The 23,434-nt window shown below is 50.3% G+C and overlaps 1 protein-coding gene across 7 annotated transcripts in view; it reads right to left on the bottom strand.

Moving 5' to 3' along the window:
- Positions 1-3,247: 3,247 nt before the first annotated feature.
- USP31 (ubiquitin specific peptidase 31) overlaps positions 3,248-23,434 on the bottom strand; it is a 31,964-nt gene continuing 11,777 nt past the window's right edge. For 2 of the 7 annotated variants that reach the window (XM_048320709.1, XM_048320711.1), the window contains exons 2-16: positions 23,101-23,238; positions 22,532-22,620; positions 21,561-21,653; positions 20,302-20,437; positions 19,652-19,796; positions 18,702-18,885; positions 18,073-18,184; positions 17,740-17,834; positions 17,127-17,204; positions 16,807-16,936; positions 15,427-15,546; positions 15,045-15,270; positions 14,510-14,668; positions 13,647-13,799; positions 5,057-12,644 (exon numbers count right to left, since the gene is read on the bottom strand). In XM_048320709.1, the coding sequence (XP_048176666.1) occupies positions 11,107-12,644; positions 13,647-13,799; positions 14,510-14,668; positions 15,045-15,270; positions 15,427-15,546; positions 16,807-16,936; positions 17,127-17,204; positions 17,740-17,834; positions 18,073-18,184; positions 18,702-18,885; positions 19,652-19,796; positions 20,302-20,437; positions 21,561-21,653; positions 22,532-22,620; positions 23,101-23,238 (3,396 nt within the window). In that variant the 3' untranslated portion in view covers positions 5,057-11,106. Of the gene's footprint in view, positions 4,277-4,743; positions 4,822-5,056; positions 12,645-13,646; positions 13,800-14,509; positions 14,669-15,044; positions 15,271-15,426; positions 15,547-16,806; positions 16,937-17,126; positions 17,205-17,739; positions 17,835-18,072; positions 18,185-18,701; positions 18,886-19,651; positions 19,797-20,301; positions 20,438-21,560; positions 21,654-22,531; positions 22,621-23,100; positions 23,239-23,434 lie in introns of those variants that run through there. The other 5 variants (XR_007207086.1, XR_007207088.1, XR_007207089.1 and 2 more) reach the window with 5 other exon arrangements.

Here is a 23,434-nt window from a genome sequence, read left to right as displayed (position 1 = left end):
TTATTAAAGCCAGTATTGAATTGGTGGTGTGATACGTAAAATTTCAATCCTAGCTTTGACATTCCAGGAAGTTAAAAACCAATTACAGTGTGTGCTTTGCCTCAGGACAGAATGAATCATTGAACACAGCCACTTCACTGAGAGAAATTAAAGGCTGAAGCAGCAACATGGGGAAGGTATTACGTTAAAAATCAAAGGTCAATTAAAGAAAAACGGAGTCTATTTTATTTTTAATATTTTGCTTACATTTTCATTCCTTTCTGATGAACAAGGAAGCAAAATAAACCTGCACTTGTATTTATTTGCCAGGTAATAAATCCGGGCTGAAGCTGGTTTCAGGAGCTGAGAGGAAACATTGAGGTGATAAAAACTCCCAATAACCAGCATTAATCTCACTGTAATGAAGCCAGCACAGCTCCTGCCCTCCCTGCAGTGGCGGCCGCCCCCCCAGCAGAGCAAGGGGTACCCAGGGGACAATGTCCCAGTCACCATCATCCTGAGCCCACAGGGCCGGCTCCCTCTTGACCCAAGCTTGGCTGTGCCACAGTGGGATGGGCAGCACCAACTGCAAAAGGTGTGAAAGAGAATCAAAGCCAGCACCGTGGAGTGCAAAGAGCTTCGTGCCCCACAGCCAACACCTTGGGACTGTGGAGCCCACGGGGATGCATGGAGTGGGGAAGCACCTGGTGGCACGACTGGCCCCACAATACAAATCACTTCATAAATCAGTGAAGCACCTGCCCATCTCCCGCCCTGAGACCAGGGGCTCTGCAGAGGTGATGGCACAGCCCATGAACCCATCCAGCACTGGGGGGGATCCACCACCAAGTTCCTCCTAACCAGGCATGACAGGAGCTCTGATTCCATGGGCAGGATCGGCACCACCCGGCCAGGGGCAAGTATTTACCGATGTCACCAGAGCAGCGAGCGGGGCACTGGATTATCTCCAAGCTGTGGCAGGGGGTGCTGACCCCTCCTGTAACACAGCAGATCGGTTGCACTTGCCTTGCTTGGCAGCAGCCCGTCAGTGCAGACGCCTTCAACATGAGCTCTAATAGATAATCCACACCTTGAAATGCAGTCTATCATCTACTCGTTACCCTCAATAAATCATTCACAAAACATTAAAATGCTTAAAGACTGTCATAGGGGCTCCAGGAATTGCTTTGCAATGCGCACACTCTGCCTGCTAAAGGAGCAAAGGGATTCACGGTAGCACCAGCGGACACGGCTTTATTTACAGTCTGGAGCACAGAGCTGTGGAGCGACGCTGGGCGAGCTCCCCCGGCCCCCCTTACCACGGCCAGGACAATCTGACCCCAGCTCTGGCAACTCGTTAAGGCTGTTAGGAAATGCACCCGCTCTCCAGGGAGCCGGTTCCGCAAGATTAAAAAGGGGAGCGCGAGTGCTCCCGACTGCAGAGCACTCACATCCATAGAGTGTGAGCCACAGGGAGACAGTGAGCTAATGTATTCCCAGACAATTTAGACTCATTTAAATAAAACCACAATTAGACGGCAGCAAATGGCGGGGAGAACAGCTGTTACAGCACCGGGACGCCCAACACAACACGCCCTGGCGCTGCGTGACACAGTGTGTCCGTCTGCAGGCTGTGAGAGAGGGGTGGCTGGGCTGGGAGTAATGGGATGCTCAGGAGCTCCTCCTGGGGCTGGAGCTGGGCTGAGAGTGCCAGCTGCCTCCTAATCCCAGAGGACCTGCTCCCCAGGGGCCCCACTCCCCCAAACCTGCAGGAACACACCAGCGGGATAAGGACCCACAGGTCCAGGAATCCACAACCAGCCTCAATCCGCAAAGCCACCAGCATCCATCACCAGAGGAGAGCAGCAAAGGGGCTGGGGGAGCTGGAGCGAAGACACGTCAAAGAGTTGGGGAGGTTGCCCAGCACCAGACCCCTCCACTGCCAGCAGTCTCCTGCCACCCCCTGCCCCAGCCCAGCCTGCTGCCCACCAGCTCCTGTCACCCACAGCAGTGAGACCAAGCTCCAGGCAGGAGGGGACATACTATAGACCCAGGTCCTGTGGGATCAGGGGACCCCAACCAGATCCTCAACCACCATGAGAAGGGGCACAGGAGACCAGAAAAGAGACCCCCACATCTTCAAAAGCCCTTCAGGCCACCCCTGCCCACAAGGTGGCCCAGCCCAAGAGGCTTCTAATGGTCCCTTTCCCCCAATGGCTCCCTTTCCCTTTTCTAATAGCCCTTGCACCCCCACCCTGGGGACCCACTGTAAAATGGTAAATCCATCTTGGAATCAGCCAGAGGCTGATGTCACAATTTCTTATCAAAAGTTGGGTTTTTGCTCTACGATGGACTAGTTTTATGTTCCCATAAATTGCCAACTGTTAGCCAGATCCCCACAGAGCCAGGATCGATACCTGGCCGAGGGGAAAAAGTGCTGAGGAAGGAAAAGCAATACTCCAATTAGAGCAAAATTTAAGAGTCCAGGGGTAGGGGTGACAGTGCCTAATGTGTTACAATTTATTGATGGCCTCCCAAAGCTTGGGTTTTTTCAGGCTCTCAGAGGCAGGCAGGTGTTCCGCCAGGCAACAGCAGGGATTCGCACATCCACCCTGTGCACCCTCAGTCCTGACTGGCATAACCAGTAACCATTCCCATGGTGGTTTTCCCAAGCCCATGTGGTTTGGCTCCTCCAGCCAAACACAGGGTGTTCTTGGTTCCTTTGGTTCATCCATCAGCAGGGGAGCTCCACTGGTGCCCCCTAAGCTGGCAGCAGGCAACCTACAGCCCATGGGACAGGGGACTGCCAGCCCCAGACCAGGTTCCGGGGGCACAGGGACCAAGGGAACACCAGGCACACACACCCCCCACCCCACCGGTGCTCCTCAGGGACACACCCACCTCCCCAGGGTGTCAGAAATCCGTGCCCAGCTCTGCAGTAATCTAATCCCAGTTAAACACAGCATAATCCCAGCCCAGGAGAGACATCTGGGAGCCCCAACCCCAGGCTCCCCTCCCAACCCCACTCTAAGCATTGCCAAGTCCTGCCCTGCCCACGCACCAAGCGCCTGCCACGGACCCTCAGAAAATGGGAGGCAATAGAATTGATCACTCGAAGATCAAAGTTCTCACGTGTTTTCCATGGACCTCTCACCCCCCTCCCAGGTAGCCTGGAGGATGGTAGTGGGCTCTGTTAAATCCTGTGGCCAGAAAACCCCAGCTGGATTGGAGAAATGTTGGCAAATATAATAAACACAAGTACATTAACTCTAATTCTGCAAAGCCTTTGGCTATATTAATCTCTCTTTAATGTAATCACCTATAAATAAATGATGACCCCATGATTTAATACAACATCTGCCATCCCCATTTCTACACAAGATGTGAAGCAGTGCTCTGGTACATGGTAGGGGTGGGACTCATGTGCGTGACTGGCCACGGCAGCAACCAGCTCCTCGGCCCAGCACCCAGGGGCTCAGCTCCAGCTCACCATTCCCAGCAGGATGGATGGAAACACAGACCAAGGCTGCATGGCAGGGCCTGGCAGGGGCCATGTGTCCCCCAATGCCCAGGGACCCATGCAGGCAAGGGGCAATACAGCACAGCTGTTGATAAACCCACCAACATCACCATTTCTGTAACCACTGCCAGGCAAGGGGAGATCAGGACAACCAGTCTGGAGATTTGGGAAACGAAAGGGATTCACTGACAGCTTCCACTTTGGTGAGCACCAAAGGGGCATGGGGCATACACTGACAGTGCTGCTCACCTGTTGCAAGAGTCCCCTCCTGCAAAAATATGCATGGAGGAGGAAAGAGAAAAAGAACCCATGAGTATCAAAAATTGTGTTGAAAAGTGAGTTTGTGAAGCCCAACCCAGCCCCTGATGCACTGATCCGAGGGCTCACTGGAGCAGGAGGATCAGAGTCCGCAGTGGAAAGGCCCCCAGGCACGGGGAGGACACGCGACTTTCCATTCTTCCGCCCCGAGGACACACGGGATCGCTAAAGCCTTTTGTGCCTGTTTGCCCTGAGACTGGGCAGCCCAGCAGGGGCTGGTGCCTGCAGCGTGGCAGCTGGAGCAGCTCTCTCAGCCCAGGGGCTGGCTCACTTGGAAACAATCCACCAAGGTCAGAGGTTTTCCGTTCAGCACCCAGGAGCAGCAGCCTGTCCTCCTTCTGCCTTGCTCCATCCTCATCCTCGCTGGGCTGAGGTGGGTGGCAGCAGGAGCAGCCCATCCACATTCCCATCAGGCAGCCACACTCTCCTCCAAGTCTGGAGTCACCGTTGCACACCCTGCTAAAGGAAAAACAGTCTTTAATTAGGACAGAGCTGGAGGAGCTTCAAGCCTCCAGCTTCTGGTGATGGTAAGAAGGGAACAGGCAGAAGCCCCTCAGGCCACCCCTGTCCTCAATACCTTTGGCCATGTTGTAGGCAGGGGTGGCCTGAGGGTCTCCTGGAGGTGTGGGGATCTGGCTGGGGGTCTCCTGGCCCCAAATGCCATAGGACCTGGGTCCATGTGTCCCTCCTGTTTGGAGTTTGGTCTCACTCCTGTGTGTGGCAGCAGGCATAGATGGGGCTGGGGGTGGCAGGGGACTGCTCGTGCTGAGAAGCCCACAAGCCCCTTCACGTGAGGGGCTGAGTCCCAACACGAGGCATGGATGGGTGGACAGGGAAGACTCCCACCTCTGCCTGTATGAGCCCTCGAACTCCAAAGAGGAACCAGATCACACCCCCCTGCTCTAGGGCTCACAGACCAGACTCACCAGCACAAGGACTCTGGTGCAGGTCCCACACCCACTCTCGGGACCATGGCCGAGCACTGCAGGACCTGGACTGATGGTCTGTGGAGAGAGAAGCATCAGGAACAACACAGGGGAAGCAGGAGCCTGTGTCTCCCCTCCCCAGCACACAGGTCTGTGCCCAAAACCAGGCCTCTGGGTTTGGTTTCCCCAAAGGAGCCCTGGGGCACACGGGGAAGTTCCCAAGCCCGTGCCCCCATCCTGGGCCCAGAGCAGGCAGGGCAGGAACACAGCAAGCTGAAGCCTGCAGCCTGGAAAAACGCTCACTCAGGCAGGATGCCTAGTAATAAATTTATTGTATTTCATTACATATTCCCCTTTTTGCACTTAATTCCAATTCCTCATATTCAAACTCTTCTTTCTGAAAGAAAATGATTTGTAACATAAAAATATAAATTCTGCATATTAAAAGTGCATACACCTCGAATAATAAAACATACAAATAAATAATAAAAGGCATTGACACAGTCTCATGCAGTTGTCCTCAAATAATTTAAAATTTATGGTACAATGTTCAACCCCAAGTAAAGACAGCCTGCTTTCCAATTACTGTACAGGTCAAAAACATTAAAATACAGAGGAGAATATCAAAGGTGTGGGAAAGCCCCACGTCCCTGTACCAGGTACAGTGATGTGACATGCAGTTTGAGAACTGTAGATATTCCAGTGTAAAATCTGACATTGTGTCCAGAAGAGAAACTGCATTTGCAACAGGACTTAAAATTCAATTTTAACCAATGGTGAGGCACAGGTGGTGAGCAAATCTGTACAAATTCATACTTGGAAGGCCACAGGACAGTAATGGAGCCACTTGTGGCCTGGATTCCCTTGTGTTACCCTACCCAAGGCAATGTAGCACCTCCAAAGGGGTTTATTGCACTCACAAATGCCACAATAGCCTGAGGCCGGCGCGTGTGCGCTGCAGGGCTGAGTGAGCCAGGACTGGTGGTTACACTTAGTTTTAATCTGTGTCTTTTAAAAAACATTATTTGCAGATAAATTGAGTGCTATCACCTTTAAAAAAATAGAAGAGTCCCTAAGCCTTTAGACCTAACACAGACATTGTACAAGTCTTCAGGTACTTTGCTTTTACAAAATAAAGCTCTTAATAGTAACTGCTTTACGGTGCTTTTGTTGAGAAAACCACGTAGAACTTTCATCTCACCACAGATTAAAACTAAATTTCAGTTCCCTCCACAGGTATCATTAGATACTGCCAAATTCTTTTGGATTAGTAGGCAAATAACAAAGATACAAAAAAACCCAAACCAAACCGAAATAAAAAAAACAACACCCAACAGTAAAATTATTTGGAATGTTGTTTCCAAATGCTCTCCATGCTGGCTGACCAAGGGGAGGGCACTGAAGCTGCAGGGCCAAGAACCAGGAGGAGTCCTGGAACCTGCACAAAGCCCAGGCCAGCCCTCACCAGCTGCCCTGGCCATGTGGCACACACGGGTGCCCCAGGGGACCCGCTGTCCAGCAGGACATGGCTCAAACCCCGACACCACAGGGTTCTGGAGCATGGACAGGCAGACCAGCTATCCCCACAGGCAGCCAGGGCTCCCCCAGAAAGGCAGGCAAAGGCCCAAGACCAGCATGGGCAGCACAAGGACAACTGGGAACCGCTCCCCTCACACAGACACTCACAGCAGCTCTGAGTGCCCGCATGGCTCCGGGCACCTGCCTGCCCCTCCTCACAGCACAGGCATGCCCTTACATGACACAGAATGGCAGGCTACACACAGAACCCTGAGCAGGTCGCCCTGCTAACAAAAGGAAAAACAACACAAAATAGAAATCAGTTTGTTCTCATTTCCCTGCTCCGATCCCTCTAACCTTACATTACGCTCCAGCCTTGTCAGTAACGCAGAATCCTGCAAAGGAAAGAGTCAAAGATGTGCAAAGGAAGCAGGAACCCAGGGACATGCTCCTGTGTGCCAGCAGCAGCTGCACCACGAGGCAGCAGCACAGACTCCAGGCAGTGCTCTGGAGCCATGGCTGGGCTAGAGGCTTGCATAGTTAGTAGGGACATGCATCGGGGACAGCACGGCCATGCAAGCTGCCTCACACCGAGAAAAATGGTTGATCATGCTCAAGTTTCAGCTTCAGAAAGCAAAACCCCTGCAGCGACGGCGGATGAGGGCACTTGCAGTGGGAGAAGTGCAATTAAGCTGCTAGCTTTCTATCCTAAGCATCTTGTGTTTATTAATCCATATTTGATAAGTCTGAAAGGGTTAACAATTTACACACGCAAAGTGAGACACAAGTTACAGAGAACTGTAGGCACCAAATTGTCTATCAAATGTGATTAATACAAATAAAAGGTGCCTCTTCAATACATGTCATTGAAAATGTGCTTATAACTTGAATACTACTAAACACTATCCAAAAGACACAGCCCAAAAAGGGTAAAAAAAAGTCTCTAGGTGACTCCTGTAGGAATCGAGCACTGGAATGAAGGCGCTGCTCTCCTGCACCCAGAGGGCCAATTCCAGGAGCAGGAATAAGTGGCAGACTACGGAGGTGGGGTGAAACACAAGTCACATGCTGGCACAGGTGACTCCAACCCAAAGCCGATTGGAAACACACTGCCTGAAAGCCTGCTTTGCCTTGGAGCTCACCTGTTTGGGAGCAGGGACACTGCTGGGCCTCCCCCTTGCCAGGCATTTCCCATCACCGTGAGGCCACCCTGTACACCTTTGCTTCCAAGTCCTTGGCAGGAGGATCCCAGACCCCGCCATCCCCAGACAGGCTGGGCAGGACTGGCAGGGCAGACCTGGCAGCAGCTGCTCCCATCCCACTCAGATGCCCGTGAGACCTACAGGCCCCACACGTCACCACCCAGGGGAGGTGGAGGTCCCTGGGCAGCAGCGGCCTCTGGGAGATGGCAGAGCCCACCTCCCCCACAGCCACGAGTGCTTCTGATGGCTAACAGGAACTTTACGAGATGACCATGTACATGCAGCTGCTCCAGAATAGCCTCAAGCCACTGCTGCTTGAAGGATCCATATGCAAAGCCACGGTGGTGTTGGCATCTAGGACTTGGCAGATCCCTCTCTCCAGTGCTCCCTGGTACCATGCCACATCCTGGCAGCTGGACAACACAATACCATGGACAGGAGTTCCTACACACGAAAGGGACAAGAGATAAGTCTGCTTTAAAGCAAGGAGACTTGCAGAAGACTGATAATTTTTCCCCAAATCCCTTTAAGTAGGGCCTGTAATAACCTACATTCAGTTTCAGAAACATTTCTCCTACTTCATTGATGGAGTCATGACTGTAACAACAACAAGGCTTTGATTAACACTCCCAGTGAACAGTGCTTCCTGGACCCACACCCTTCAACCCTCTCCTGCGCAAGGAAGCTCATTTACTACAAAAGATGTGTGACACCAACGAGCAGAGGTGCGGAGTGATGTGAGCGGCTGTGTTCCCAGGTGCCCTGACACAGAGCGGACACAGACACCGAGCAGGGACCGCGCTTCCCAGAGACTGCACTTTGACATTTTGCCTGGTGTGTGTCTTATGTTCCACATGAGCTCTGGTGCGCCCTTGTAAGTCAAACCATGGGGTTTGCCTGAGGACATCCTAAGCAAAGCCCTCCCAAGCAGAAAACCCACCAGAGAGGAGCAGCATCCCACCCGCTCAGAGATGAGGGTACTGTCAGTGCAGCCCCTTCTGCCCACCACACTCCCCTGCAGAGCAAGGAGCCTGTGCACCAGAGCTGCTGTTCCAGAGGGACAGAGAAATCCAGTCTGGCAGCATAAAGAGAGCAGATAGTGCTGGAGCTGGCAGCAATTAGCATCAGGAATTACAGAAAATGTGCAGAAAGAATGAGATTGCATCTCATGGGATTGCAGGGGTTCAACTACTTTTATCAGCTGCTGGAATACCATGACCTCCACCTCCCTTCTGCCCAGATGGGAACTCCAAGGACCATTCACTTGCTCCAGATAAAAACACTGAACTGGTGTTCAGCTAAAACACAGATTTGGACATGGCTTCAAATTCCCTTCAGGCATACAGCACAGGAGCAAAACCACCTCAAAATCCACACACCAGCTTCCAGTTTAAACTCCTTCAGTGAGTGATGGCATGAAAAGAAAATGTCATTTGATAAAAATAACCTTTCACAAATGTCCATGGTAAAATGCACAGAGAGTAGTTCTGTCTATTAAAGATCCCAAGCCAAGCCAGCATGAGCCACTGGATTTACATTCTTGCTAGAAGAGTTGTTACAAGAAAAGAGCCAAGACAGTGTAAGACCTTAATACAGATAAAACCTTAAACAAATACTTCAACATCAACATTTCAGGGAGTAATTTAAGTACTGCAATGTCAAGCAAGTCTTATCTGCTCTGCTGGATGTAACAGAAAATAATCCAAGAATAATCCAAGTCATACATTTCAGAAGCAAGCAATGCAATCTTTGCTTCTTGTTGCTGCAATAAATGAGACTGAAACAATGCCCGGGTGAAGGACTGCACTGAGGGGATGGTCACGTTCGGGTCGGAACAGTCAGGGCATTACATGTGCAGGCTGTGGGCACTGCTGGGGCATGCGAAGGGGATGCAGCAGGACATAACCAGGATGCTGCAAGGGTTACATTGCAGAAACATCACCCCTCACACACTGACCCCAACTTGATGGCACTCCCAGCTCAGCCCCATAGACACTCTGAGGAGCCAGTTACCCCCAGCCCTTCCCTCCCAAGCTTGCTGCAGGTGTGGTGAGCAGAAAAGAGATCACAGAGCAGCAAGGTGCCCAGCAGACCTGGGGGCAAGACTGCCTGCACGGTGAGCAGCACCTCAGCAAGGGAGGTGGCACAAGCCAGTTTGTTATGCTGATGGTACAGAGCATACATGTGCCTGGCCCAAAGCTATGCCCAGAGAAGCTCTGCCACTGGACTAGACAGGCACAGACCTCGCTCAGCAGAGAGCGTGTCCAGCACATTGCCCACCTTGTCACAACCTACACGACAGGCTGCGGACATAAAGGATAAGCAGCACATCAATAAAAACTCGTGGAATTTAAAAAAAAATTACACCACATGTATGTAAACGGACTTAAGAAATCTACCTTAAGAGGAACCTTACAGAACTTGAGGAATCTCCCCTGTAAGAAGCGCATGTAAACAAAGACATCAGTAGATGTAGTGTTTTGACCCTGATGGAGGCTGTCATCCAAACAAGAAGGGGAACCTTCCACTGAGGGACATGTGGCAGCCAGACCCATGGGAAGGGGACGAGCATGCCAGAGGGATACAGCACTCTAGAGAACAGGAAAACTGCTCTGGGGGTTTGGGTACAGCCCTGCCAACCCACACAAAGGGGCCTGCCAAAGCATGCTCAGAGAGGGCAGGATGACACTTGATCTAAACATCACCCCTAGAGATAATGGAGGCTTAGTTATACCACTATGATAAGGGTCTGAGCACATTAGGAAATGCTTCCCAGGAGTTTGAATAGGGGCATCCTGACAGCATCACGGCCATCCAGGTATATGTGGACACAACTCTCCTATGGCACTGCTTCCACAGGACGAGTCAGCCACCAGCTGCTGCCCAGGGATTTCTTCTGTTGTTTAGCAGAGCATTTCAGAAGAAAGTAGTTAAACAGGACAGGGTAGAGGTTGCCTTAGGTATGGACAAAGCAAAACTCTTCATACACATAGCAACAAAAACTGCAGGTTACATTTCAAACCTCCTCCTGTTGGAATGCAAAAATTAAATCTATTACACAGACGCGCACAGAGACACTTTCTGTCCGTCACTAATGCTAGTCCCTCCTATACTGGCTGAGTATATACCTGAGAAACAACATTAGTGTTGAAATATTGCCCTTTAGAAAGCTTGGAAATGGAGGGGAGCAGGGAGAGAGAGTTGAGAGCAGAAAGAAGCGACAGTCTCTCCAGTTTCCTTTGCATCCTCCACAGCTCAAGGCCATACACCAGTGTGGACACAGCCCACTCGGAACAAGACCAAAGGAATATCAGTTCACAGCTCTACAAAGCACACCAGTGTCAGTACAACTGGGGGTCAGATTCCAACCCTCCAATCTGGAGAAAGTTGTTGCACTTTCAACAGAGACTCCTGTACAAGTGCTATGGGACAGCTGCATTCATGTTCAACAACGACTCCAGCTAGGCTACTTGCACCAGTGCTGGCTGCCTGTGGCTATTTGGTTTGATGGCAGAATCAAAGGCGCTTTAACAACTTGCAGTTAACTTCTCCTCAAAACATACATTAGGCACATGAACAAAAAACAAGAGCTCAGAATAAATTAGCTTCTCAGCAGAAGAAAAGACACCTGGATTGCAGCATTTCACTGAGGTTCCAGAGAAGGCCGTACGGACACCTGCATGCTGGAAGGTAATTTTTTCAGTGGCTTGTCAGCTGACTGCTTGCCACTGGAAGGAGGAGACTGGACTCCGGCATCTAGCTGGGAAGACTTGGACTTGCGACTGGATAGCAGAGAATGTTTGTTAGATGTGGCATCTTTTGAGACAAGTTTTTCTTTTGTAGTAATGTTGGCATTGGTTTGAGAGGCTGGTGGAACACCACCTTTCTCTGGTTTGTCCTCCAGCACATTTTTACTGCCTGACTTGGAACTGACACTCCCTGTCTTTTTTGAAAGCATTGTCGTCTTCCCCAGGTCTGCTGACCTCCGTGTCTCCTTCTGCCTTAAGGCTGATTTAAAGAAAGACAAACCCTTCTCTTCCGACTTGCTGTCCCTCTTCAACCCAGAACGCACGCCAACATTTGGAGACCGCAGGTTGGCCATGGAGGAGCTGCGCACGTGCTTGCTGTCCACTGCCCTGCTGTCACTCCTGGAGTGGCTGATCCGTGGGGAGCTCGTTCTTGAGCTGCTGGTAATGCTCGTTTTATCCGACCCCAGGCTGATCTTGGAGCCCTCCCTGCTGAGGCTGCGGTCGGAAGTCCGGCTCTTCCCAGACGAAGAGCCCTTAGTCAATGAGCCTGATGGGGTTTTCTTGGCAGCTGTGGAGGATGGAGAACCTGACTTCTGCTTCTGTTGAGCTGATGGGACAGATACCTCCAACGACTTCGTGCTGTGATCCTTCCTAGCCTGAGTGGGAGCAGGAGACCCGTGTCGCCCGCTGACCCTAGAAGAGTCTGTCTTACTTCTAGACCGGGAAGCTTTCTGAGAACTCTTCAGTGGAGGGGAAGAGTGAGAGACTTTGGTCTCTTGGGTAGCTAAGACTGTCCTTCCCTTCCTCAAACTTTTGTCCGGCTCAGAAGCTCCTTTGGAGCTGTGACCCTTCTTAGGGGTGTCATGTGCCTTCTCTGCAGCCAACCCTGTCCCACTTGGGGCTTTCACCTCCTTCACTGGGGAGCTGTCCACAGAATCACTCTGGTCAACAAAGGCGATTTGATTGTTGTTATCAAAAGGGTCCAGAGCAGGGTGATTCCTATCCGGCTGCACAGAGCTTTTACCATACCCATCTGAAAGGTCTGAGCTAGATGTCCTTACAACGGACTCTTCCCTGAACGCCCCTTCCATGACAGCCAAAGGGGCTCTGCGAGCCGTCCTGTGCTCTCGCCGACTGCTGTCACAGGGCTCCAAGTAGCTGCTAGAGAGATTCCTCAGGCTGCCAAAGCATGAGGTGGAGACTTTATCATCAGCAGCTTCCCCGATCTTCTCCAGGGTGGAAGCAGAGGTATGTACTGGGGAATCTCCAGAGAAGCGTGACGGGGAGTTGGAGCGGAACTGCAGTTTTGCGGAGAGTGACCACGACGGCCTGACACCATTTTCACTCACTGCCAGTGGGCTGGTGACAGAGGATCTGGATGACAAGCTCTGACGTTGGACACTCCTTACAAATGGTCGAGTTGAAAATCCTCCTGCAGAGAAAGCAAGTGACAGACTCAGTGGGAAAGCCAAGGCTGCAGATGGTTTACCTCACCCATCTGCATTTCCCCACAAGGGCCAAGCAGCGCCCCCACACCACACTATGTGTCTCTCCATGCAGGCTGCAGACACAGTTTCTTGCTCAAAAGCTGAATGAGGAATCCAACAACTGTTATTTGCTAGTGGTCACCCAGGAGTAACTCTCTGAAGCCTCTAAAACTGATAACCCAGATTCTTCTCTCATGCCTGAGCAGCAGGAGATAAAACACAGGGTTTGTACCTCTAAAGTCCTTGAAACTGGCAAGGAGATCACCAGCTAGGATTATGATTCTGTATTAAAGAGTATTTCCCAGAGCAATTTGTGAAAGGCAAAGTAGGATTCCCACCTCTAGATCAAGTGATGTAATTGTATTTAGAAACTCAAAATATAAGTATTTTAGAAGTGCAACTTCCATGGCCAGACCTGACAGCTGTCACAGCACTGCTGCAGGGACATCTCCCCACCAGCTTCCAAATGCTCTGACTGACCCATGAAGCTCCACATTGTCAGAAGTTACAAGGCAGTGTGTGGAGTGTGCATGAGTGCATGAGTGAATTTGCATCTCCCCCCACTCCCTGGGACCATCCAGCAGCACAGCAACAGGCAATTAGTGCCTATGCTAAATCTGTCAGCACTGTGTCAACCACTCTGCAAAGGTGATGCAGCGAGACCCAGAGAGAACACAAGTACAGAAGTTCCTGACTGAGAGGTGTTGCTGATGGCACTCGCTTTCTTTGAAAGGCTCCTTAAGGTTCCTGCCCTGTCCTCCTCAACCTTTCATACGAGACAAAAGCCCACCTGTGCTCTTACCGAGACAGCATCTGCCTGTCTCAGTTTCTGGAATAACTGTCCCGTGCAACCACAGATTTTGCAGCTATTTTAGTAAGGATCTTGCAACACGTGACAAAAAGATAAAGACAAGCGGCCCAGTTTTCCCCCCAGTAATGATACACACCATCATCTTCACTCCGTTCCCCAGTCAGCTCCACCGACTCAGAGAGCGAGGCGAGGGAGGTGCGGCGCGAGGAGGCGGCAGAGGCGATGCTGGGCTGCTTGCTGCCCGGGAGCCGGCTGACCCAGTGCTCGCACAGCGACGAGCTCGTGGAGCCTGCAAGGACCGGGCACGGGACAGGTCAGCAGCGCACGGCCGCACACACACAGAACCCTGGCAGGCCAGGGAGTCAGGTACATTGGGCACACACTGCACTGCTCTGGCTTTGGCAGACACCTGGAGCCGGCCCTCATGGCCCCAGCATCCAGACACTGCCAAGGGAATGGGGCTTTCCTCTTAGGGAGCAGTTATGGTCAGAATAGGAAGACAGAACTGCACTTGTCCCAGTGTGCTGTGAATACCAGCATGCAGGCAGTGGCGGCGTTTCAGCTGCCACCCTAGCACCACAAAAATCTCTTTTTTCCCGAAGGCAGGTCACCAAGCCTTGCACCTGCCCACAGCTCATCCTGGATTCCACCAACACATGCGCTACCCAGTGCCTCTTTGGGACTCAGAGTGCTGCCACAGGGAAGGAGCGAGCCACGATTTGATGTCCTGGTTTTGACAACGGCAGCTCTGAGCAGACACCTGTAGGGGCATAGGGGCTACCCCCATCTCCATAGCCTCCCTGCCAAAACTGCCTTAGCAGAAGAGGTGGAAGGTTCCCACGGCCCCTGACACACACCCACAGACTCAGACAAGCCTTGCCGAGTTCTGGGACACAGAGTGGGGGCTTAAGCAGAGCTGGGTAGAAAATTCTTCAGAAGGACAAACTATCCATGAAAGACAACTTATAGCCACCCCTAGACAGTGCCAGCAGGGCTTACCTGCCACCGAGCTGTTGGCAGACCATGAGGGGATCGCTGTGCGTCGCTGGTAGAACAAGATGTAAGCTGTCTGCTTGCAGACTTCACTTTCAGAAAGTTGCTGAACTTCACTGTCATCGAAGCAGTACCACTGGCCATCAACAGAATTCTTGCAATATGCTAAGAAATAATACATTACTGTAAGACTCCCTCACTCCTACTACTCTCAAGTTTGCTCTATGATATTTAACATAACCTTATCTGCTATAATGGACTCAGAGGAGAATACGAGGAACAGATTTATTCTTGCATCATCTTCCAGTCTGACTGGCAAGATGGAAGCCTGAGGCTGCCAGAACATAATAAATAGCTTACATTTCAGGACTCTTCTTTGTCCAACATTACCGCTCAGAACAGAACATCATTTGGGGTGACTCCATTCACTTCACCTTCCGTAACTTATGGCACTCTGCTTCCATCAGTCTGACTCCATACAGAAATATAACCAGTTTCTCTGTGAATGGCTCCACCATAGATAGCATAGCAGGACACTTGCCTGTGTAGTGTCCCCCTTGCATGGTGCCATGGTGGTTGCAGACAGCATACAGGTCATAGATATAGTCCTCAGGATCTCTGCCGAGGCCATAAGGTTTCCTCCAAGGTGACCAGTGCGATGGCAGGCTCCAGCTGCTCTGGCTGCGTTTCACAACGTGAGGAGTCATGTCCAAGCCACTCAAGGGAAATTTAACCATGTTCTGAAGTTTCATCCTTCGGTCTCCTTCCTGTGTACAGAGAATAGCACAAGCTGCAGAGGCCCAAGGCCACGATGCCTGGAAAACCCCAGCTGAGAAACACATAGGGCAGAATGGCTGCTTCTAATGAGGGGGGTCTACTCACATCACTCAGCAGTCCTCCAGGAACACTACAGGCATCCTTACCTGTCTAAACCTTTTCAGATGTATGATGAGAACATCAGGTAAGGTCCAGAGGCTCAGTGTGATGCTACCCTGCTGCAGCTGCTTACAGTGTGGGCATCGCCATGCATCATCTGGGGCAAGCTACAAGGAATGGGCAGGAGTGGGTATTGGTTTTCAAATTCCAAGGCAGCTTGCACCACACCACTGATCCTCTGCTGCCCCAAGCCCAGTGCAGACACTGATCTCTCTGCCTCATCTCCCTCCAGCATTTATCACGCTCACTGGAAATGTAGCGTTCCCAATAATGCTTTTCAAAGTGACAAGCAGAGACATTGGTGCCTCATTCAGGAGGCACTTCCTGCTGCAAGACAGAATCCAGCCAGTGCTGCTGTGCAGAGGGCTTTTTTGCACCTTATAAATGCCAAAGCCTTGGAAGGGGAGAAGGAAAAACCAAGGCAAAAAGCAGGCAGGCTTGGCAGCCTGAAAAGTATTCTCACAAGAAAACCAGCAGTAGAAAAAAAAAAAGCAGGAAAAAAAAAAGCAGAAAAACATCAGAACAGAAAGAAGAAAGGTGTACTTTGGATGTCACCTCTGACACCTCACTGCCCTCTGGGAATCCTCTTCCTCCGTAGTCCCAACAGCACAGAGTTACACACTGAAGACTCTCCCTGTCCCCCAAGCCTCCCTCCACAGCCCAGTGCTAAGATAACTCAGCAGCCACAGAGATTTAAGCTGTCAAACAATTCTTCCCTCACCTCTGAAAGAACCAACCAAGAGAGGCTCCAAAATTATTACAGCTCAGTCCTGGGTGCAAAGGCTACCTCCAGACCAGCCCTTTGTACAGCAGATTAGAGACTGCCAAAGGAATTCAGATGGCTTCCATGTGCCAGGCAGGGGCAAGGTCAGAGCCCTCTCTAGCCTGCCTGTGGCACACCATCACTCACCCTCTTCAGCCTCATACACCACAAGCAGAGCCAGAACAGGGGAGCAGCCATGTTCCTGCAGAACTGAGCTCTGTGGTCACTGGGCTACTGTTTGGGGAGGGCCCCACTCAGTGGGGGCTGCCTGAGCCCACCCCAGCCCTGCTCAAGCTTGGGAACACACAATTGCTCCAGGACTTTCCCATGAAGCCACATTGTTCTAATCCTTTATACTATTTCACAAGGAGGAAATTGCCAAAGAGAGGACTAAGTTCTTGTATCAACATCTGGGCAGCAAAGAACCCAGCAGCAGGACCTCCCACAAGCTTCTCACTGCAGAGGAGCTCCGTCAGCAGCACAGTCTTGTGTTACAAATCTATTCTCCTGTCACAAGGAATCAATGTTTGCAAAAATGACCTGCTCTGGAGTGAGGGAGTTCCTGCAGCATGTGAACAAGCCAGAGTACACAGTCTATATCTACCTGTTCCTCTTTGGTGTACAGTTGGAAACACTGAGATAAAGTGCAGATCTGAGGTTGATGATGAAGCTCTCTCTGCTGGCAGACGCTTTCAGAGTCTGGAATATACTCCTCTTCTGTATTCACAAACAAGCTGCATCAGGGAGACACCACATTTACCAGCACATCCCCTTGCTCCCCAGGCTGTCCCTGCAGACAGGGGCTGGGCACAGGTGGAATTTGAGTGGTCTCACGTTTGCTGAAGGATGCACAGTTCACACAAGCAAGCTGCAAGCAGCAATTGTGAGGTGAACACACTTTGAGGTTTCTTACTTCATACTTACTAATCTTTAGTTTCTTTGTCCCATTCTACCACTAATTTCACATGAGCGGTTCCCCCCTGTCCGCATGACTTCAATGCCCTGCAGAGAGGAGCAGACAGAAGTCAGATCATCTTTCAATACAAAGTCTACACTATCTTCTACATGCACATAATTTCTCTCCACAAGCCCTTCATCCTTCCTCCACTCCCACAGCTCAAGTTTGCAATGGAGTAAATGGAATTCACACAGCAAAAAACTTGGCAAAGCTGGCTAATGCCTTCATCCAAGTATGCAAGTTCTGTAAGGCAACATACACCTGCTACAGAACAGGCATCTACCAACATTTCTAAAGAATAACAGGCACAAGAAAAAAATTATAAATAGTGGGAGTAATATTTTCATTTTGTTCTCCATTTCCAGGGAGGACAGACTCCAGATGGCATGACACACAGCTGAGGTATTCTCACACAGCTTCCTGAGGATGCTCCATCATTTCCCTGCTCCTCAGGCCTCTGCAGTCCACTCCACACATCCACACCAGGACTGTTCTGGACTGCATGGTTAACACAGAGTTCCCAGCTAACACACCTCTCTCCACTCCTGGGGAGGTCTCAGCACCCAAGGGCCAGCTCACCTTTCCACTGTTGGGTGGCAGAGGGGTCGCTCCTCCTGAGGTAGCAAGTATGTTATGCCCACAACACTGACCACTCGCAAGCTGAACGGGCAAACCTGCAATAGGGAGAGCAGAGACCACCTCAGGGGCTCCAACCCAACCTGCCCACATGCAAATTGCTCTCAGCACTGGCTGACAAAGACTTTACCCTAGAACATGTTTGACATGAGAAAGCAAATGTACAAGGTCTCAAATATGCCTGCACCAATGAGCTGACAGAGGGCTGAGGTACAGCAATGGAGCCTGTGCATCCAATAGCTTCTCTGTGGTGACCAGAGAGGACATTTGTCTCACCTGCAAGCAGGCTGCAGGCCGCAGGAAATACTGCATCTTCTCCAGAATTTCCTTCTGCAGAATATCCCAAGCAATTGTTTTTTCCAAGTGCAACACAAAGGGCAAGCCAAACCTATGGGAAGGAGAAGCATTTGAGGGAACAATTAAAAGATTATCCCATTCAGCAATCAGAACCCCAAACTACCTGGGAGAACTTCACATGAAATTTTGTGAAGCTTCAGAGGCTGAGGCAGTTCTCAGGCTCCAGTTGATACAAATGCTTTTGCCATGGTTGTTTCTCACTTCTCCCCCTCCTCCCATTTTCACTCTAATTTAAAATTCCCACCCATAACAGGATCTGGTCAAATGTGCTGCTCTCAAACCAGACAGCTCTACAGAGGTGGTGTATCCTCCCAACTTAGCTGCATTAGCTCCTTTACAGTAATGCAATACTTGAAGTTCACCAGAATTAGAAATATTTTGCTGCACCCATTAATGCTTTTTGATCAACATGTTCTTTAGCACCTGATGTGAGCTAGAGATGCAAGCTGCTGTTCCTTCACCTGGAGCCTATACTACAGGAGAGTAAAATCCAGGTCAGTTTAGGAAGCAGCCAGAAGAGTAACTCCAACCATACTGCTGCCAGTCACCTTTTGCTCTGCTGTCCAGTGCATGCTCTGTTACACACCAGCAAGACAATCTTGTCATTTGCTGCTAGTTTAGGACAGGACTGTTCCAGTTTTCCAGACTTCACTGTTCCTTGAGAGTAAGCTATTGTTCGGGAGTGCTCAGTGCCACATTTCAAGTTATTCAGGTTATTGTTCACATGTATTCCTGAAAAATTAGAAGAAAGGAAAGATTTTATTATGTCATTTGCCTTTAGTGCCCTGATGCCCCCTCAAGAAACCCTCCTTGGGCTGCAGAGGAGCGGGTCAGTATGGAATCAAGAGCATTTTCATCACTTGTACGAAGGCTTCAAAGAGCAATTACCTTTTGCAGTGACTGTTTCTTTAGAGAAGGACATAATATGCAAGTGCTCCTCCTCTGATTTTTCACAGTGGGTTGTACAAGCACTCTCAGCTTTTACTGCCCACAAGAAAAACTAAAGTGCCAGGAACCCAACTTGTTACTTTCAATAATAAAATTTGCCTTTGATTACACTTCATTTGCCCAGGACATCACAGCTCCCTTTCAGTGAGGGGACATGCAGAGGCCAAGGGGTTTGAGCTTGGAAAGAGAAAGTGTTTGTTCATTCCTGAGACTGTTTATTCATCACTAGCAATCTGATTTTAAATAACACAATTTCAGTGGCTTCATCTGGTCCCTAGCAGGTCTTTAAATTAAGCCTGACAAGAGATTTCACATTAAGCTAGCCTGGCCTGCAGCATCAGCCCCGAGAAGAGGCAGAAAGGAGTGTACAACACTGCTTGATAACCTCCCAGCTGACAACACTATTAAATCTTCTGGAGTGAGCCTGGACAAAGTCAGAGCTGAAATCAATACACGAGAACATCAACAGCTTGTGGGACTCATTCTTTTCCCACACAAACCTCCCTCACTAGTCACCTGAGGTGGGCATTAAGCAGAGTTATTGACTCACCTCTCTGACTGAGGATGCCCTCAGGCCTGAAGATCTCTGGGGTCTCAAAGGCAAAAATGCAGTCACTCTCGTGGATGGTGTCCAAGTCGTCGGTGTCGCAGAAGGAGCGATGGAACCCATCGTAGTACATCTCTGTCAGCACGATCTGCAGGCAGCAGAAGCAAACCAGAACCCATCAAACCACCCACGCCTGGCTCAGCTCAGTGCCCTGTCCTTCAGCTGGGATTTTCCTGCTAAGGGATGGCACTCCTCAAAACATCCTGGCATCAGCCAGGAGCAAGGAACAGGGAAAAAGACAGCCATGAACAAGAAGCTGGGGTAAAAGCAACACATGGAGAGGTTTTGGTGGAATTCAACAGCTTTCCAGAAGCTCTTCCTACAGAACCCAGTGGTTCCCTCACCGCCAGCATGCGCAGGTCACCATAGGGTCAGGCAGGTCCACACACTCCACTGAGGGCTATTCTAACATCACTAGGATTCAAACAGCCAATGCACAGGGAAAAGCATGATCCAGATTTCCACCACTGCCTTGCTTCCCTGTTCAACCATGGATACTGAATTCGATTCCTACGTATCCAACAAGGGACAAAAACCTCCCCTCTCCCTCCCACTCCAGGGAGGGCAAACAGGTGAGCAGCCCAGCCCATTACCTGCTCCGTGGGTATCTTGGTTTCCGAGGAGACAGCCTCCCGCAGCCTGGCCACTGTTCCAGAGATGGGCACGGCCACCCCAATGCGCATGCAGTGTGAGCATTTGCCCTGGTACACCACGGTGATGTAGAGTGGCCTGTGGAGAGCATGGGAGCACTGCTAGGCTGGGCTGAGCACCTCTGGGCACTGCCTGGAGCAGCCTCAGCCCAACCTGGGCACATCAGGCTGCCCACCAGGTACAGGGCCTTCCTGACTGTCTGGATCCACCTGACACTGGAGCTGCGCTCAGCTGCAGCCAGACAAGCGTGTTTGATTTACAGACTCCTTTCTTACTACATGGCCTGGTGTTACTTGCTCCCACAAGTAAAACATCTCAGAAAAGGCCCACAGAGTTAAAACCAAATGGTGTATGAGAAGGCAATCAGTTTTCCAATAAGGATCCTGTAAGAAAGTTTGGGACAGTGTAAGAGAGCACCTTGAAGTACTTGGAGAGCTGCTACTGGGAACAGGCTGCCTCTCAGTCCTCAGTCCTGCCTCCAACAGCAGCCAGCAGCATTGCCTGGGGAGAGAACAGGGCAGGGACACCTTCCCTGGAGAGCCCACTCAGCCTCCATCGGTGGTGAAGCAGGGATTTCCAAAGCAAGTGTGACAGAGCAATGTTTAATCTGCCCTATCATCACTCTGTTCCATTGCTTCTGGAACCTACACAAGTTTTCTGGATCCAAACACCAGGTGAAGGAGTCTGTTTATACCACAAGTAGTTTTGCTGTGCATCTCTATCTTCACTTTGAATACTTTATCTGGATTTTTTTCCTCCCCTGAAGCACTTTGCTTCATTTGCATCAGCTGTCTTTCAAAAAAGCAAAACATTTTGCAGGAAAGATTTTAACTTTACTTTTTGAAATTGGAGTGACCAGTGAGGCTGTTCTAAAAAAAAAAAAGTGCATTTCATCCTTTTCCCTTTTTTAATTTTAAAATGCTATAAATTAAGTGAAAAGCAAAATATTTTGGTTATGTGAATCAAAGACTTTTTCCCCCAAAATTAATTCTATAGGAAGGATAGGCCTTTCTGAAAAAAGTAAAAGGCTCAATTTTCCATTTTACCTGCAAAGCAAAACATAAAATCCCCATATGGTCCTATCTATCTTTATAAAAGACTTATCAGAAATTTTGCTGATATCCGTCTTCCTGCTGTAGTAAATTAAACACTACCACATGCATGGGAAAGAGCCAACATTACGTTCAGGACAGTTCCATACCGAGTGTGGGGCAGAGGGATCGGCAGCGAGATGCAGAGAAAAGGGTCGAAGGTGTTGCTTTGCTTCTGGCAATGAGGGCACGTCAGGGAGGACCTGGGACAAACGTGGATAACAGGGCAGAGTTACACCCCACTTCATCGGGAACGTATCAACCATCACATCCCACATTCACCAACAGCAGATCCAACGGGAAACCCTGGAAGGGTTTTGTCTTTGGAGAGAGGTGAAGTGACAGGACAGGGACAGAGACAGTCAGCAATGGGGTGCACACAGCTCTTACTCAGGATAAACTCCACACAAGAATTCTCTCTCATTCAGAATCAACCAGCACCTTACAATGGCTTTGTGTCTTAGACCAGGCTTAAGTTTCTCCTTTGCAAAGGAAAAGCTGGCAAATACTGGGGAGAAAGCCCAGCAATTATAATTCTTACAGCAGTACAGGCACAAGCCATCAAGGAACACTGGTGATTCAGCTGTTCTCTTCCAATAGCTCTGAAATTAGAAAGCTCTCTTCCTGAAACGTAGGGAAACACAAGGGAAAGCCCTGAAGGGACAGTGATAACTTCAGCTCGGAATTCCCAAGTGCCAGATGACAAGCACTCTGCACACACTGAGGATCCCTAACTCCCAGGCACCTCCAGATCCTGCCAAGGGCTCTTCCCTCTGACAGTCAGGGTGAGCCCCATAGCACTGGGCTTTCTTGAACCGTTGCTCATGAAGCACTGACTCACTTTCAGGATGCACAAGAACAGGCGCAGTGGTACATACTGCAGATTTACACAGAATATACCAAATCTGAAGCAGTGAAATTCTCTCTTTCCTCTAGAGCAAGGTCTTAGTTCAGATTCCCTTCAGCAGGAATTCAGAAACAGCTGTTAACACAGTGACACCAGTCCCAACTGTACTGGGAGCTAGTGTCAATTTGGAGTTATACTGGGGTCACCCATACATTCAACAAATGTACAAAATACCTGTACTGGGCTTGAAAGAGTTCCTGCACAAAAGTGCTACTGATGGGAAAGGCTGGGCCCTCAAGCAGCACATCATCCTCCAGCGGCGGCTGAAAGAGAGGAACAAACCCTTGAGGCACACTGAGGTGTGGGGGGATGCACCAAGCAGGTGGCTCCAGAATGCCAGTTGAATTTGCACCCTCCTTAGCCAAAACCACCAGAAAAATGCCACAAGCATTTTTAACTACCAAGCAGACTCTGCTCCAAGGGGTGGGCATGCGGGAAGGTGAAGTGGGCATGGCAACCCAGGGAAGGGCATGGGGCTCACACCTGACAAGGCCCAGCAGCCCCCTGGTAACATCTCCTGGGTATTGCAGGGCCACTCAAACACAACTGTGTCAGGGAGCACTTGCCAGGGATTAGTGGAACAGCTGGTTACATTTCCAGGGCAGAAACAAACAGTATTTTAACCCAAGCTTTTGTTCCATCTGAACTATTGAAGTTGAGAAGCCAATGGGGAGAACTACTTTAAAAGGAAAGCCTGTGTGCAAAGTTAGACTCCCACATTGTCTCCTAGCAGAATCCCTTACCTTGAGTGGAGGCACGCCGCTGGAATTCACCACGTTGTTCAGATCCTCGTGGACTCTGTCGAGGAGCCAAAGCAGGAACTCCTGGGCATCGTGCTGGGCGTTCCCACGGTACTGCATCGCGTTCTTGGACACGATGTTCTGCAGAGAGGAGAGGCAGTGCAGCAACAGCTGATACAGACCCGAAGCCGTGCCATCACACCTACCCCTGCCCCACAGCATCTGACACTGCTGCCCGCATGAAATCTTCTGTTCAAGCTGAAGCAAAACAAGAATTTTGTCTCCTAATGCCCACACACTCTGTCTAGTTCATTGCAGCTTTGGTGAGGTCACACAT

This window comes from Corvus hawaiiensis, chromosome 16 (genome assembly GCF_020740725.1).
Source record: "Corvus hawaiiensis isolate bCorHaw1 chromosome 16, bCorHaw1.pri.cur, whole genome shotgun sequence".
In the NCBI taxonomy this organism is placed as follows: Eukaryota; Metazoa; Chordata; class Aves; order Passeriformes; family Corvidae; genus Corvus; species Corvus hawaiiensis.
The sequence above is the reverse complement of the archived record's forward strand: the minus strand, read 5'-3'. Positions and strand labels throughout refer to the sequence as shown.